The sequence below is a fragment of the Bubalus kerabau genome, chromosome 7 (assembly GCF_029407905.1).
Source record: "Bubalus kerabau isolate K-KA32 ecotype Philippines breed swamp buffalo chromosome 7, PCC_UOA_SB_1v2, whole genome shotgun sequence".
Taxonomy (NCBI): Eukaryota; Metazoa; Chordata; class Mammalia; order Artiodactyla; family Bovidae; genus Bubalus; species Bubalus kerabau.
The window spans coordinates 71,401,139-71,414,349 of record NC_073630.1 but is presented as its reverse complement, the minus strand read 5'-3'; the positions used below and the strand labels follow the sequence as shown (position 1 = coordinate 71,414,349).

Below are 13,211 nucleotides of genomic sequence, written 5' to 3'. Positions count from 1 at the left end.
TAATGAGGTCTAAAAGTGATTTTAAAATTTTATTAAAATGACTTTCAATTTAATATTCTGATAACATACCATTAGGAAAATGTAAACAAAGGGTTGTTTTGTTTTGTTTTGTTCCTACATAAGGGTTAAGAAAGAAAATATAAGGAAAAAAATATCGGCTTATTTGGGGATTTTAAGAAAATAAAAAGCATAAATTCCCTGATAAGGGAAGTAGAAACATTTGAGATTGGCAGCTGAAATGTGACGAGTATTTGCTTAGTGCTGGGGCAGGTGAGAAGCACAGTGTGGCCAGAAGACCATGGAGGCCCCTTGAGCTCCAAGCCTGTGCTGTCATGACCGAGGCAAAGCACAGCAATGTCCCAAATATCTTTTGTTTTTAAGAAATCAAATACATGGCTTTCTGTGAGTCATAAACTGCTGTGAAGCCTGTTTTCTTCCTGTTCAGTGCCACACAAAGGTTCCCTCTGTGGGCTTTCAGCAACCTGCAGGATGTGGACTAAATTGACTCCTTAATTATTCTCTCACTTCAACTGTTGAGAGTGATTTTCTGCCATTATGTGCTTCCTCATTATGCAAATATCACTGCTGCTGCTGTTTGTGCCCCTGGAGAGCACAGCATTTCAAAATGAGGCAATACTTGGAACAAATATTGTCCTTTTAGCTATTCATTATGGCAAAAATAGCATGCTAAAAAAGTTTTGTTATAAAACATAACTCTTTGTGGCTCATAATTTAACCTGATAATTCCAAAATTCCAAAATTAAGCTGGTCTTGCTTTACTATAAAATTGCACAGCCTATATTCCAAAGAATGTCTTCCTTTTCAAAAACTAGGTTTTAAAAAATCATTCTTTCAAAAAAATATCCGTTAAGATAAGAATTCTATCAGAATGTCATTCTTCAAGCTAAGATTAAAGAATTCACCTCAAACTATAAAAATTTTTGCTGAAGAGTAACAGATTATGAAATTGTAAAGTTATATGGTTTTGTAAAATAGTGTGGAAAATTACTATATTTTGAAATACAAGTAATTATATCTTGAAATATAAGTGAAATACAAATCATTTTGAAATATCAATCAACTTTTTCTTTTTTCTTCCTGGTGTCTCTTTTATGAGTAAAAGGCTAATGCATGAAAACAACTGCTTTGAATGATTTTATAAAATAACTTCCAAGGTACTATGTTAAGTTTCTGCAGAGTCTTGCACGCCTTCATATCTTGGGCTTATCCAGTGATATTGTCTGCATGATGAATAAGTGTAAAAGTCAGTTACAGTCATCTGAAAGTTGAAAATTTATATATATTTTAAAAGGTAATACTCTTGTTTTATCAAATGCTCTAGGCAGTTTGTGAAAATAAGATGGAAGAATAAGGGAGGAAAATGAAAAAAAGGGGAACTAAAAGAACTTTCGTCATGGCTATCCTTTCACGATAGCTGAGACTAACATGGCCCTTTTCCAGTTCTTCACTGTTCAGTTATCCTTGGAGGAGGTTAAGGAACATCCCCACCAGTGACTTAGGGAACAGACAAGGTGCATTTGGCCCATTAGATTCTCCCAAACATTTGTTGATTCAGATACTGTAATACCATATCAAGCAAACTCTAAGAAAGTCAGCATACTTTGTACCAGCCTGTAAATGACTGGCTAAGGACCTTGAGAGCTTTAGCTGATTCCATGAACATTGGAGACACAGGGCTCAAGCGTTTCATCAGCCCTCCAGTGAAGTCCTTTTACCGTATCACACGTGTTGAGGCTTCTGCAGCTGACTGCTTTGGTGAGATACCCTAACACCTTGAGACTAAAGCATTTCCTCTTTGGCACAGCAACTCTGAACCTCCCTGAGGATTTCCTGGTTGAGTCTGCCTATTTAGTTTCTTGTACTTTGAACCTTATATGGATTTTATAAGACAAAGCTCTTTTTACAAGATGATATGTAGGATTTACAAAAACATTTAGGTTTTGACCAAAGACATTTTTCTAGAATATTGGACTGAAAAGAAAGCTGTGTTCTTAACACCCATGGAAGTGCTTGACATATTAACCATCTTTCCGTATTATCTAAATCATTCCCTCAAGGATGCCTTGTGCTTTCTCCTTTTCTGTTTAACTTCTCTACTGTATTGAGATAAAATGCATTAATGCTTCAACATATATATCTAAATTATTTCATTAAATGAATACATTGAATATAAAATTATGTTTAATGTCGTTAAGTAAATGAAATTTTTTTTGTTGTTTTTTTAGGTTTGTGCAGAAGAAAAATGCCCAACACTTGTCAACCTGGCTCACATGATGAGCCTGTACAGTACACACACGTACTCCAGAGACTGTTCTAACTGGATCAACGTAGTGTGCAGATACCTGCATGACTCCTTCTCAGATACTACGTTTAGTCTTGTGACTTATCTTGCAGAGGTAAATTTACCCCCATAAAAGGATCTTGCAACTGTTCTGTGACAGGATTTTTCAAGAGTATTTATTTCTAGAGCAGCACTAATACTAATTTTCAAATTTTATTGAAGAATGAATAGAGGTAACATCTTTTTTAAGAGGAAAAAATATATAGGTAATATCGTTCAAGTACAAATGAGTTTTTTTTTTTCATTTTCAATGTTTACTTCTTCATTCACTCTCTTTAAGTGGTATAAACTCAAAATAATGTAAACTTCAACTTACCGGTTTTTGAATGTATTTCTGCATTCACTGTCTTTAAATAACACAAAACTCAATATAAACCTCACCTTTATTTAAAGTGGAAAATGGGTTTTTTTTCCCATGGTCTTGATCCTAGGAAATGGTTATCGTTTTTTGTTTCTATAAATTAGCTTGGCTTTGAAATTCGTTCTAGAATAATAGTATAGCATGTAAAGTCATTTCTGCTGGGCAAGTACTTATTCTGGTGATATGTTTACCTCCTAATCTAAAATATGATGGGCGGGGCAGTAAATAGAATTTAAAACTAGTCCTGCTGCTGCTGCTGCTGCTAAGTTGCTTCAGTCGTGTCCGACCCTGTGCGACCCCATAGACGGCAGCCCACCAGGCTCCCCCGTCCCTGGGATTCTCCAGGCAAGAACACTGGAGTGGGTTGCCATTTTCTTCTCCAATGCATGAAAGTGAAAAGTGAAAGTGAAGTCGCTCAGTCGTGTCCGACTCTTAGCGACCCCATGGACTGCAGTCTACCAGGCTCCTCCGTCCATGGGATTCTCCAGGCAAGAGTACTGGAGTGGGGTGCCATTGCCTTCTCCAAAACTAGTCCTAGAACAGCATAAAAAGTTAACACAGTTGACATTGCACAACGCTGGAATTAAGGGTGCTAACTCTCCATGCAGTCCGTTTCGAGTATATCTTACAGTCAGCCCTCTACATCCGTGATTCAGCCAACTGTGAATCACGTACCGCTGTGGCACTGAAAAAAATGTGCATATAAACAGACCGACACAGTTCAAACTCGTATTACTCAAGGGTCGACTGTATTAATTTGTTGAAGAAGTAACTCCATGCCTAGGAAAGTAAGTTACTGGGTAGAGAATACTGGAGACCTTCAAAAGGAAGAAATTCCTAGTCACTAAAAATGTTTATCAGCTTGCAATAAAGTGATATCTTCCTTTTTAGAAAGTTGACCTCTAGAGATTAAACCTAACACACAGACTTAAATTATTTGTAACTCAATAAGCGTTTAAGTATTGCTTACAGCACTGTTTAACTTATCCAAGTCACTGATGGTGCCCATCATAAAGTGCTCAAGATGGTGTGAATTTTTAAGGTATTGGTTTTGATAGATTTACTCCCATCACCTTTATATTTGAGAGTGAGCTGACAGAGTGAGCTCTCTGCCTGAGAGCTTCCTGACATGCATGAATGTGCATCACTAGGTTTATCTTATACCTGTACCTTTAGGACAAGAGCCAACATAAAGCCAGACCTAAGGCCTAAGCTCCTTTGAACTTAAGTGTCTTAATCCAGCTTTCACTTTCGTGCCACCATAAAGCCCAACACTAAGGTAACACTTGGAGAGGAAATGGCAACCCACTCCGATATTCTTGCCTGGAGAATTCCATGGACAGAGGAACCTGGTGGGCTACAGTCCATGGGGTTGCAAAGAGTCGGCCACCACGGAGCACATCATCACAAAGTAACACTCGCTCTCCCTGAAGACTGACCTGTGGGGCTCTAAGGTCTGACACTGGCACAGTGTAGCCTGTTGGGTACCACATATGGGCAATATATTTCCAGTCTATAAAGAGAATGCTTTGCCCCAAATGTTACTGTTATTAGTATAAGTTATCCTTGTTCTATGATTATTAATGAATCTCAGATTATCACTAACAACAGTACTAAAATTATTTACATGTATTTAAAATTACACAGATATAATTTTAATTGTCCCACAAACCCTATAGGAAAGTGGTATCACTTTTTATTTTAAAAATCAGGGCTCAGAGAGGTTAAGAAACTTGTCCAAGATTACATGGGTAGTCATCGGCTGGTGGGAATGGCTCGGGAGTAGTTAGTTATTCTTTGGTAATGGTGGTAGAGGAGTTTTAAAATAAATGGTGTTTAATTAAATTAGTTAAGGGTATGAAAGTAAACACTAAGGTTAAGAAAAAACAATGTACCTAATTCTCCTTTCTGAAGCAAGGACAAGTAACAATAACAGACATTACCTTTTACCTTCATTATTCTCTGAATTTCTGATAATCTGACCATAAACTCTTTAGGTTAACTGTATTGTGGTTTTCAACATCAGTAATGTAAATACAATGGAATTTTCTTGAACCTGATTAAAATATATTTTTAATATTACTTTTAGCTGCTAGAAAAAGGACTGTCTAGTATGCAGCAGTCATTACTACAGATCATCTACAGTCTTTTGAGTCATATTGACCTCTCCGCTGCCCCAGTAAAGCAGTTTAATCTGGAGATTATAAAGATCATTGGCAAATATGTACAGGTAAGTAGCTGCAGATCTTATGTATAGAAAGTGATCATCTCAAAAACAATATATAATCATAAAAAATTGGAAACACCTTAAATGTCTTAAGAACAGGGGAAGTGGTTAGTTTATAAATCATGTTTTCAGGAATATTTATGAGATGGGAAAATGTTCCCAATGTGAATGACATAAAGCAGAATCTGAATGGTAGGATTCAGCAAGCAAGTACATGTAGGCATTCTTTTACATTTAGAACGCAACTACCAGTATAATTTACAGGAACATCCCTGAAGAGGCTTACACATTTTACAGTGCCCAGAGCTCCTAATTTTTTACATAAGGGAAAAAAATGATGATTTCTATTTAATTTTGTTAAAGATAAACTGTTTCTACAGTGATGTGCTTAAATTGTCACAATATCATTTGGACATTTCTATTATCACTAATATTTTGTGCTTTAGATGGCTTCATATCGAGATGTTATTAACTAAATTGGAAAACTCAGTTCTGCTAAGGATTTTTTCACTTCCTTTTTTTAGTAATATTTTACCTGGTTCAGAACTGTTAACTAGGAAACAATATGTATAATAAAAGGTTGAGGTGTGATTTTAGTACCACAAGTAAGAAAAAAAGTCATTTTTTTACATGATTCTTTTCAGTAGATGGTAAAAGAGAAATGTTCTAAATTCTTAATTAGACATTGATTTCTCTCCACCTATACATCTGTCATGTAAATCATTCCTAAATTATACTGGTAGAAATATACAAAATGAAAAGCAGAAAAATAACTCAAAACATTGCCACCATATATGAGGGGAAAAGCTAACCCTATACAGGTCAGGAATCACTGAGAGGATTGTTTTAGCACAGCACTTATGCTTATTATTTGGGGCTTGAGCCATTAAAAAATATCTAAATTTTAAAAATATTGTAATATTTTTATGTCTAAGAAATCTGATGCATTAAAAATGGTTTATCACCAAAGCTTAAAACATTTTAAGTTTAGAGTCTTAGGGCCATGTACTTCATTCATCTAGAAAGTTCACATACATACGACCCTTTGGCTTACCCCTAACTGCCAGATTACTGTATTAGACTTTCTTAATGAATAGTATTTATAAAGCACTTATTGAGAACAGTGCAAAATATCCTGAGTTGTTAGTATTATTATGCATATAATATCTTGTAAATCTAACAGTAGAAATAATAACTTATTTTCTATCCTTGTGTAACTCAGACCCTCAGTTAAGGACCTCAGAGTAAAAATGAATAATTGACAAGGAATTTTTATAGAAATAATATTTTCACTGTCTACAATGTAACTAAGTTTTTGTTCTTAGTTACATATGTATTTGTAACTTTTATATGTCTATTAATTTTTGAAACCAGAGTCCTTATTGGAAGGAAGCCCTTAATATCTTAAAACTGGTGGTATCCCGCTCGGCAAGCCTTGTCGTGCCCAACGATATCCCCAAGACCTACGGAGGAGATATGGGCTCTCCTGAGATATCCTTCACTAAAATTTTTAATAATGTCTCTAAGGAGTTGCCTGGGAAGACCTTGGATTTTCATTTTGATATATCTGAGGTAAGATGTTCAGGTATTGGTGAAGGCTCTGTATTAGAAATGTTCATTTGTTCATTCTGTCATTAATCAAGCACTGATTGAGCCCATACTCAGCAGGAGATGCTGTGACAGGTGCCCTGAAAACGAGGTGGGCATGGGGAAAAGGCCTACTCTCAGCACGCCTGTAGCCTCTTGAGGAGATAGGCAAATAAACACAGTGCTTTGGTTGCCAACTAAGTTCGAAGTTTTATAGGACTATATAGCATGTACATCTAACTTAATCTGACTAAATGGGACTGTACATGGAAGTGTGGGCAGGGGAGATTAATCCTAGAAAAAGCAGCACGTGTGAATGAAGGCTTGTAAGTGTGAGGAAGCATGGCGCTCTGGAAAATTCTAATTAGCATGGCCTACCGTGAACATGTAGCACAGAGGATAGAGTAGTGTGATGAGAGAGAAAGCTGAAGCCATAGGGAGCAGTACAATCATGAGGATATTGTCGGACGAGATGGTTATATCTTGAAGTAGTAGTAGCTCTTCAAGGATTTTTAGCTGGAGTAGAAAATATTAGGATTTGCATTTTAGGGAGATCAGTCTGGGAACAGGATAGAAAACAGACCAGCAGGAATTTTTTAAGAGGGAAGTTATCAATCAAGTATTTTGTAGGGTAGGGGGAGTTAAGAAAGATAGCAATTGAAAATCTACTCACATTTTAATTGAAAAGGATAATACAGATTTTTTAAAAATTTGCAGTTTAGTCTTGGTATTTGAGGGCTTCCTTGGTGGCTCAAGATGGTAAAGAATCCGCCTGCAGTGCTGGAGACCTGGGTTCGATCCCTGGGTCAGAAGTTCCCCTGGAGAAGGGAACGGCGGCTACCCAGTCCGGTATTCTTGCCTGGAGAATCCCCACGGACAGAGGAGCCTGGAGGGCTACAGTCTATGGGCAAAGAATCAGACATGACTGAGCGACTAAGCACAGCACAGCACTTGGTGTTGAATTTATCTGAAGCTTATTGATTTGTTTTTTTAAGATACAAAGTATGTTTGTTGCTAGTGTTTTAGTTAATATCACCTGAGAATTTCAAACATGGAGTACACAGCGTGAGAATATTATAGAGAAACTAGCTATGCTATTCTTCTGAGTCAGAAATTGATAATGTAACAATTATTTTGTTTGAAGAGTAATATGAATCCTCAGAACATTTGATATATATCAGATACTTAATTTCAATTTATTTCATCAAAAATTCCTAAAGTACCTGCTATGTGTAGGCACTGAAGATATACTAGAGGAATAGCAATGAGTCTCGCTCAGTCTAGGGACTCCCATAGAGCAATTGGAGACAGGCAAAGAAACAAATCAACATCACTGAGTAAATGTCCAAGAGTAATTACCCAGACGTGGTGGTGGCATCAGCATGGGCCTCCTTGAAAGTGTGGTGGCAGCGTTCAAAGTGCCCCAGGGTTTGCTTGGTGCATGTTACATGCAGAGCAGGGGATATGTGTCAACACAAAGGTCCATAAAGGCGCCATATCTTGGGAAACAAACTCAGCTTTGATGGAGTGCAAAGTTCAGGAGCGAGTGGTAGAAGTTGAAGTTGGGAACATAAGCAGGAACTAGATCATAAAGGGACTTGTATGACATGCAGACGAGCTTAAAACTATATTCAAATGCAAATTTGAGACACTTCACAAAGCCAGGTAAGCACCATTTTGGATTCATCATGGAATTTTACTGAAATAAATTTTGGAAATGTCATATATTAGATTTGCAATAAGACATTATATGATAGCTTTCACTTTGAAGTTGTTACTTATCTTGAATACTTGCAAAAGCACTTTTAGACACATACTTAACAATTACATTAAAAAAAACCCACAAAATATTGTGTGTGTTAGTTGCTCAGTCATATCTAACTCTGTGCCCCCATGGATTGTAGCCTGCAAGGTTCCTCTGTCCATGGGATTTCCCAGGCAAGAATACTGGAGTGGGTGGCCATTTCCTTCTCCAGGGGATCTTCCCAACCCAGGGATCAAACCCAGGTCTCCTGCACTGCAAGCAGATTCTGTACCGTCTGAGCTACTAGGGAAGTCTGACCAAACTGTTAACCAACATTAAATCTGAGTGGTGAGATGACAGGTGATTTTGTAAAATCATTTTTGTATTTCTGAGCTTTCAAAGAGGACATATTTTATAATCATGGGGGGAAAGATGTAGACAGTGGCTTTTAAAGACAACAGATCTATTTTTAAAGTAGGAATAAGTTCTCCAACAGTCTCCTCAGAGTCTTGTTTCCAATAAAGTGAAATCTTACTATTGAAGAAAAAAAGTATCATCGTTAATTTTGATTTTTGTAGTATCTGCCTTTGCTAAGTAATCTTTCTCCTTATGCTGTTTTTCTGATTGTTTGTAAAAAATGTCATCACAGATACACTATTAACCCACTTATGTTGAACTGTGTGAGTCAAACACTGGCAATTTATTTCTTTGTAGACACCAATTATTGGAAATAAATATGGTGATCAGCACAGCGCAGCTGGTAGGAATGGGAAACCCAAAGTGATCGCGGTAACCAGAAGCACTTCCTCCACTTCTTCCGGTTCTAACTCTAATGCCTTGGTGCCTGTTAGTTGGAAGAGGCCACAGTTATCACAGGTACATAAAAGTCCATAGAACAGAAGAATCAATTTTATGCATGTGTGAGTACTGGAGAATTTGCCTTATTTTCATCAGTAATCTTAACGTTTGCATTTTTTCTTTCTCTTTAGCGAAGAACAAGAGAAAAGCTAATGAATGTGCTTTCTCTCTGTGGTCCAGAGTCTGGCCTTCCAAAGAATCCATCGGTGAGTAATCATGAAAACCTGCGTAAGGGTTTTTAAAAATCTTAGAAGTGTTAGTCCATGAAGAAACAGAAATGATTTTGTCTCCTTGTTTGCCTTTTCTTAACGGTGTTGACTAAGAATGAAAAAATTGTCACCTGCCTTTGTGACACTTGGCCACTGTGCTAATTCAGTATTCACACAGTTAGACGTTTGCCCAAATTAGAGCTCTGAGCTCACTGACAGAAGAGGCCTGCGGTGGCTCGTAGGGCACTGATGCCCCATATTCAGACTGACCGAGCTAACGGATGGCCTGTTTTGTTTTGTTTTTGGCTGGGCGTCAGGTTGTATTTTCTTCTAACGAGGATTTGGAAGTTGGTGACCAACAAACTAGCCTCATTTCTGCAACAGACGACATAATTCAAGAGGAAGAAGTAGCTGTGGAAGATAATAGCAGCGAACAACAGTTTGGCGTATTTAAGGATTTTGACTTTTTAGATGTTGAGTTGGAAGATGCAGAGGTAAGGATGTGGGCTTTCATAATATTTATAGAATAGCTATAAATAGCTATAAATCCTCACGAGAATGAAGGATTTAACCACAGGATTAAATAAGGATTTAATCTTTCCTTGTTCGGGGCAGTGTAACGTCGAAAGGTACAAATCTAAGTTGGGAATTAAAGATGATTAGTACAGTTAGTCAATAGCAGAATAAGTCTGAAATAAAAGGAACATCTAATTTTTTCCATCTTTATCTTTCAAAATACAGAGTAAAAATGGATTTTTTTCAAAAGTATTTAATTGAGGGTGTGCTTAGACTTAAGTGTTTGCATAAGCCACACAAATTAATGTGCAACAGAAGAGTAAAAGTTTCATTTAAATCTATCAGACAGCTTTGAAGAGGGTGGCCCTGAAACCAGATTGATGATTAAGGTGCCTCTGGCGCTCTCGAACACTTTCCCGTGACTGAGCTTCTACCCAGGACATTACCCACCACTTTCTTCTTCAGGGTGGAGCCAGCTCTCTCAAATGCCTCGTTTCATTCAATACCAAGGACTTGCTCCTTAAAACTGATTCAGTTTAGAGAAAATTGATAGTTGGGTCAGCTTAGATGCTTCCTAAGTGGAAAGTCCAACTCAAAAGGTAGATTTACTTGCTCACAGAACTGGGCTAGCCCAGAGTCAGAGCTTATTTAGGCAAAGCTCAGTGGAGTTTCTGGCTGTTTCTTTGCATTCTCTAAGCTCTGCCTTTCTCTGCAAGTCGGCTTTACCTCAAATGTCCATACGTGGCAGCGTTCAGAGAAAGTGAGGGTCACTTCCATAAAGGCTCTCAGGAAAGCGAAGAAGTTAAGGTTTTCAGCACACTTCTTGTCACACCTCATTTGGCCCAAATTGGGACATTTGCCAATTTCTAAAAAAAAATCAATGAGCAATAGGATTGCCCGTCGCCCTGGTTGTGTCAGGCTGTTTGGGACCTATTCCCATAGCTGACATTAGTCCCCTAAGCCACGAACTCCTAAATCTGAAAAGTTTACATCAAACAGATCACAGAAATGTTCCTCCTAAAATTGTTATAAATGTCTGTCTTCAAGAGCTCCAAATGCCTTACTGTCAAGTATCCACACCATGTCATGCTGCACCTCTGTCCAAGGATGTTCAAGTTACTCGTATAACCCATGCGCATTCATCAGTCCTCTTTGAAGGGATGTGTCCTTTGACTCAAATAGGTGAGGTGGAGGAGTGAACTGTAACGGCTTCCACCACGTCACACCATTACTTGTTGATAGGAAACCATTGTATGGAGGTCTTCCTGTGTGCTTCAGCTACTACCACTCCCCTCCTCTCCCCCGCCACCCCGAGGATGTGAGGATATGACCATGGTACCTCAGGGTCCAGCAGATGCCCTCACACTGGCTCAGGGGTGGCCACTGTTCACCATGTACGTACTCCCAGACACAGCTGGACAGGTTCTCAGAGCCCACGAACACATATTATTCAGTGTCATAGGGCAGTGGCTTTTAGCCTTTTTTAAAAAACTATAGCCATTGCTAATACATCACATATCACATCTAAGTATATACATATATATAGACACACCTTTAAAAGTTTAAAGAATATGCACCCTTACTCTATGTGCACTGCTATTTTCTATTCGATTTTTTTTTTTTTTTTTTTTTCCCAAAAAGAGCAGGTCATCACCCTCCAAAACTGCTGTCACTCCCACAATTTAAAAAACATAGAAAGTTGTAGGAAATAGGAAAAACCTACACAGTTAGGCAAGGAAGTGTGATTGGTTCAAGAGACCTGCTGCCCTACCTCACAGGCATAAGCCAGTTCTAAAGTCTTTTGCAGTTATTTGCTTTTTTCAGTTCAGAATTTAGAAGCTCTGAAGGTAGGCTCTTGACATTTTTGTAATGGTCAGGTTCTTTCTTTTTGTTTGCCTTTTTTTTTTTTAAAGATCATTATAATTGCTTTCAAGTTTGTCTAGTACTCTGAAATGTTCCTAGTAATAAATATGGCTTTTGAGTAGAACCCTAGAATGAATTAAAGATGCTTTTGTCTTTTATTCAAGTCACAGTAATTTGAGGTGGTATTAACTTAGGTCTCATAATTAGGCCAAATCAAATGATAAGAGATTTTCTAAAAACCTAGTCTTGCTTTGAACATGGTAATAGTAAATACTTTGCTACAAAATAAACTTAACTGCTAATGAAACTTCTAAAATATTCCCCAGCCTTGAAAGCCCACAGCGTGTATTCATTCATTCCCTAAATGCATATTGAGGGCTGTTGCCACAACCCTGGTTTTGTTATCACTTTTGCACAGTTGATTTCCATTGTGTGTTTCATTTGAAATGAGTATTCCTCTGATTTAAGAAAAAAAAGATATGAAAACCTCTATCCTGGACAATCCTTCTTGATAAAGGAATACACATAAGTCAGATTTTGTTAGCCAACTCACTGTAATTTGTCATTAGAGCTTAAGAAAGAGTATAAGAATTATATCCTTATCAAAGGAGGATCAGCTTGGAATAACAGAAACGTAACTTAGATAAATCCGTAAGTGGGGCAAAGCAGAAACTTGCTTATTTCCTATTGACCTTTTGAAGTTGACCTAGGTTATGTTTTGATAACTGTGATCTTGATTTTAAACTCCTCTTTAGCCAAAAATTACCACTGGATTTAGCTAGAACCATGCTACAGTCTAAAATAATTGTTGAACCTGTATGTTGTCAACTGAATGTGGGTATTTTAAGTCGGTTTTGCATTGTACCCAGTATTAAATCTATGTAAATTTTAAAGATTTCCTGAAGTTTGTGTTGCCAGAGTGTATCATAGAAATGTTGTTTTAAGTGTCTGTCTTTTTTTCCACGATATATTCTACATAAAAAAATAATGTGAATCACGTGTTGACTTCCTGCACAAAGCTTCATCCAGAGCTTGAATCAGTCTTTGGTTTGAGAAATCACCGAGCATTTTTTCCCCACAAGTGTAGTGTATATTTACACGTGTGTCTTCGTTCTTTCTAATTCTGTGTGTTTTCCTTTTTGCTATCCAGGAGCTGCAGGTAAGTTGCAGCCTGGCGTTCTGGATTATTTATTTGTTGTCATCTGTGAATGTATTTGTCTTCTTTGTGGTCTCATTTGTGTTTGTGTATTAGAGTAGAAATGGCCTAGGTAGTCGATTTAGTTGGTCCCCACTAGACAGAAAGTCAAGAGAATCCTATTCAGTTAAAACAGGTCATCGACCACATACTTTGATCTCTTTAAATATTATAAATATTGAATGATGTTTTAAAAGTTTCAAAAAATTGAAGGGCTGATTGAATCTCTGCTTATGACGATACGCTGAGTATTTTTCATCTGGGTATATGTTCTCCTAGTGTATTACCT

The 13,211-nt window shown here is 37.4% G+C and overlaps 1 protein-coding gene across 9 annotated transcripts in view; it reads left to right on the top strand.

Annotated features, from left to right (window-relative positions):
* FRYL (FRY like transcription coactivator) overlaps positions 1-13,211 on the top strand; it is a 264,479-nt gene that overhangs the window by 225,867 nt on the left and 25,401 nt on the right. For all 9 annotated transcript variants that reach the window (XM_055588519.1, XM_055588516.1, XM_055588515.1 and 6 more), the window contains 6 exons: positions 2,247-2,417; positions 4,813-4,953; positions 6,325-6,522; positions 8,996-9,157; positions 9,271-9,345; positions 9,666-9,842. In XM_055588519.1, the coding sequence (XP_055444494.1) occupies positions 2,247-2,417; positions 4,813-4,953; positions 6,325-6,522; positions 8,996-9,157; positions 9,271-9,345; positions 9,666-9,842 (924 nt within the window). The remainder of the gene's footprint in view (positions 1-2,246; positions 2,418-4,812; positions 4,954-6,324; positions 6,523-8,995; positions 9,158-9,270; positions 9,346-9,665; positions 9,843-13,211) is intronic.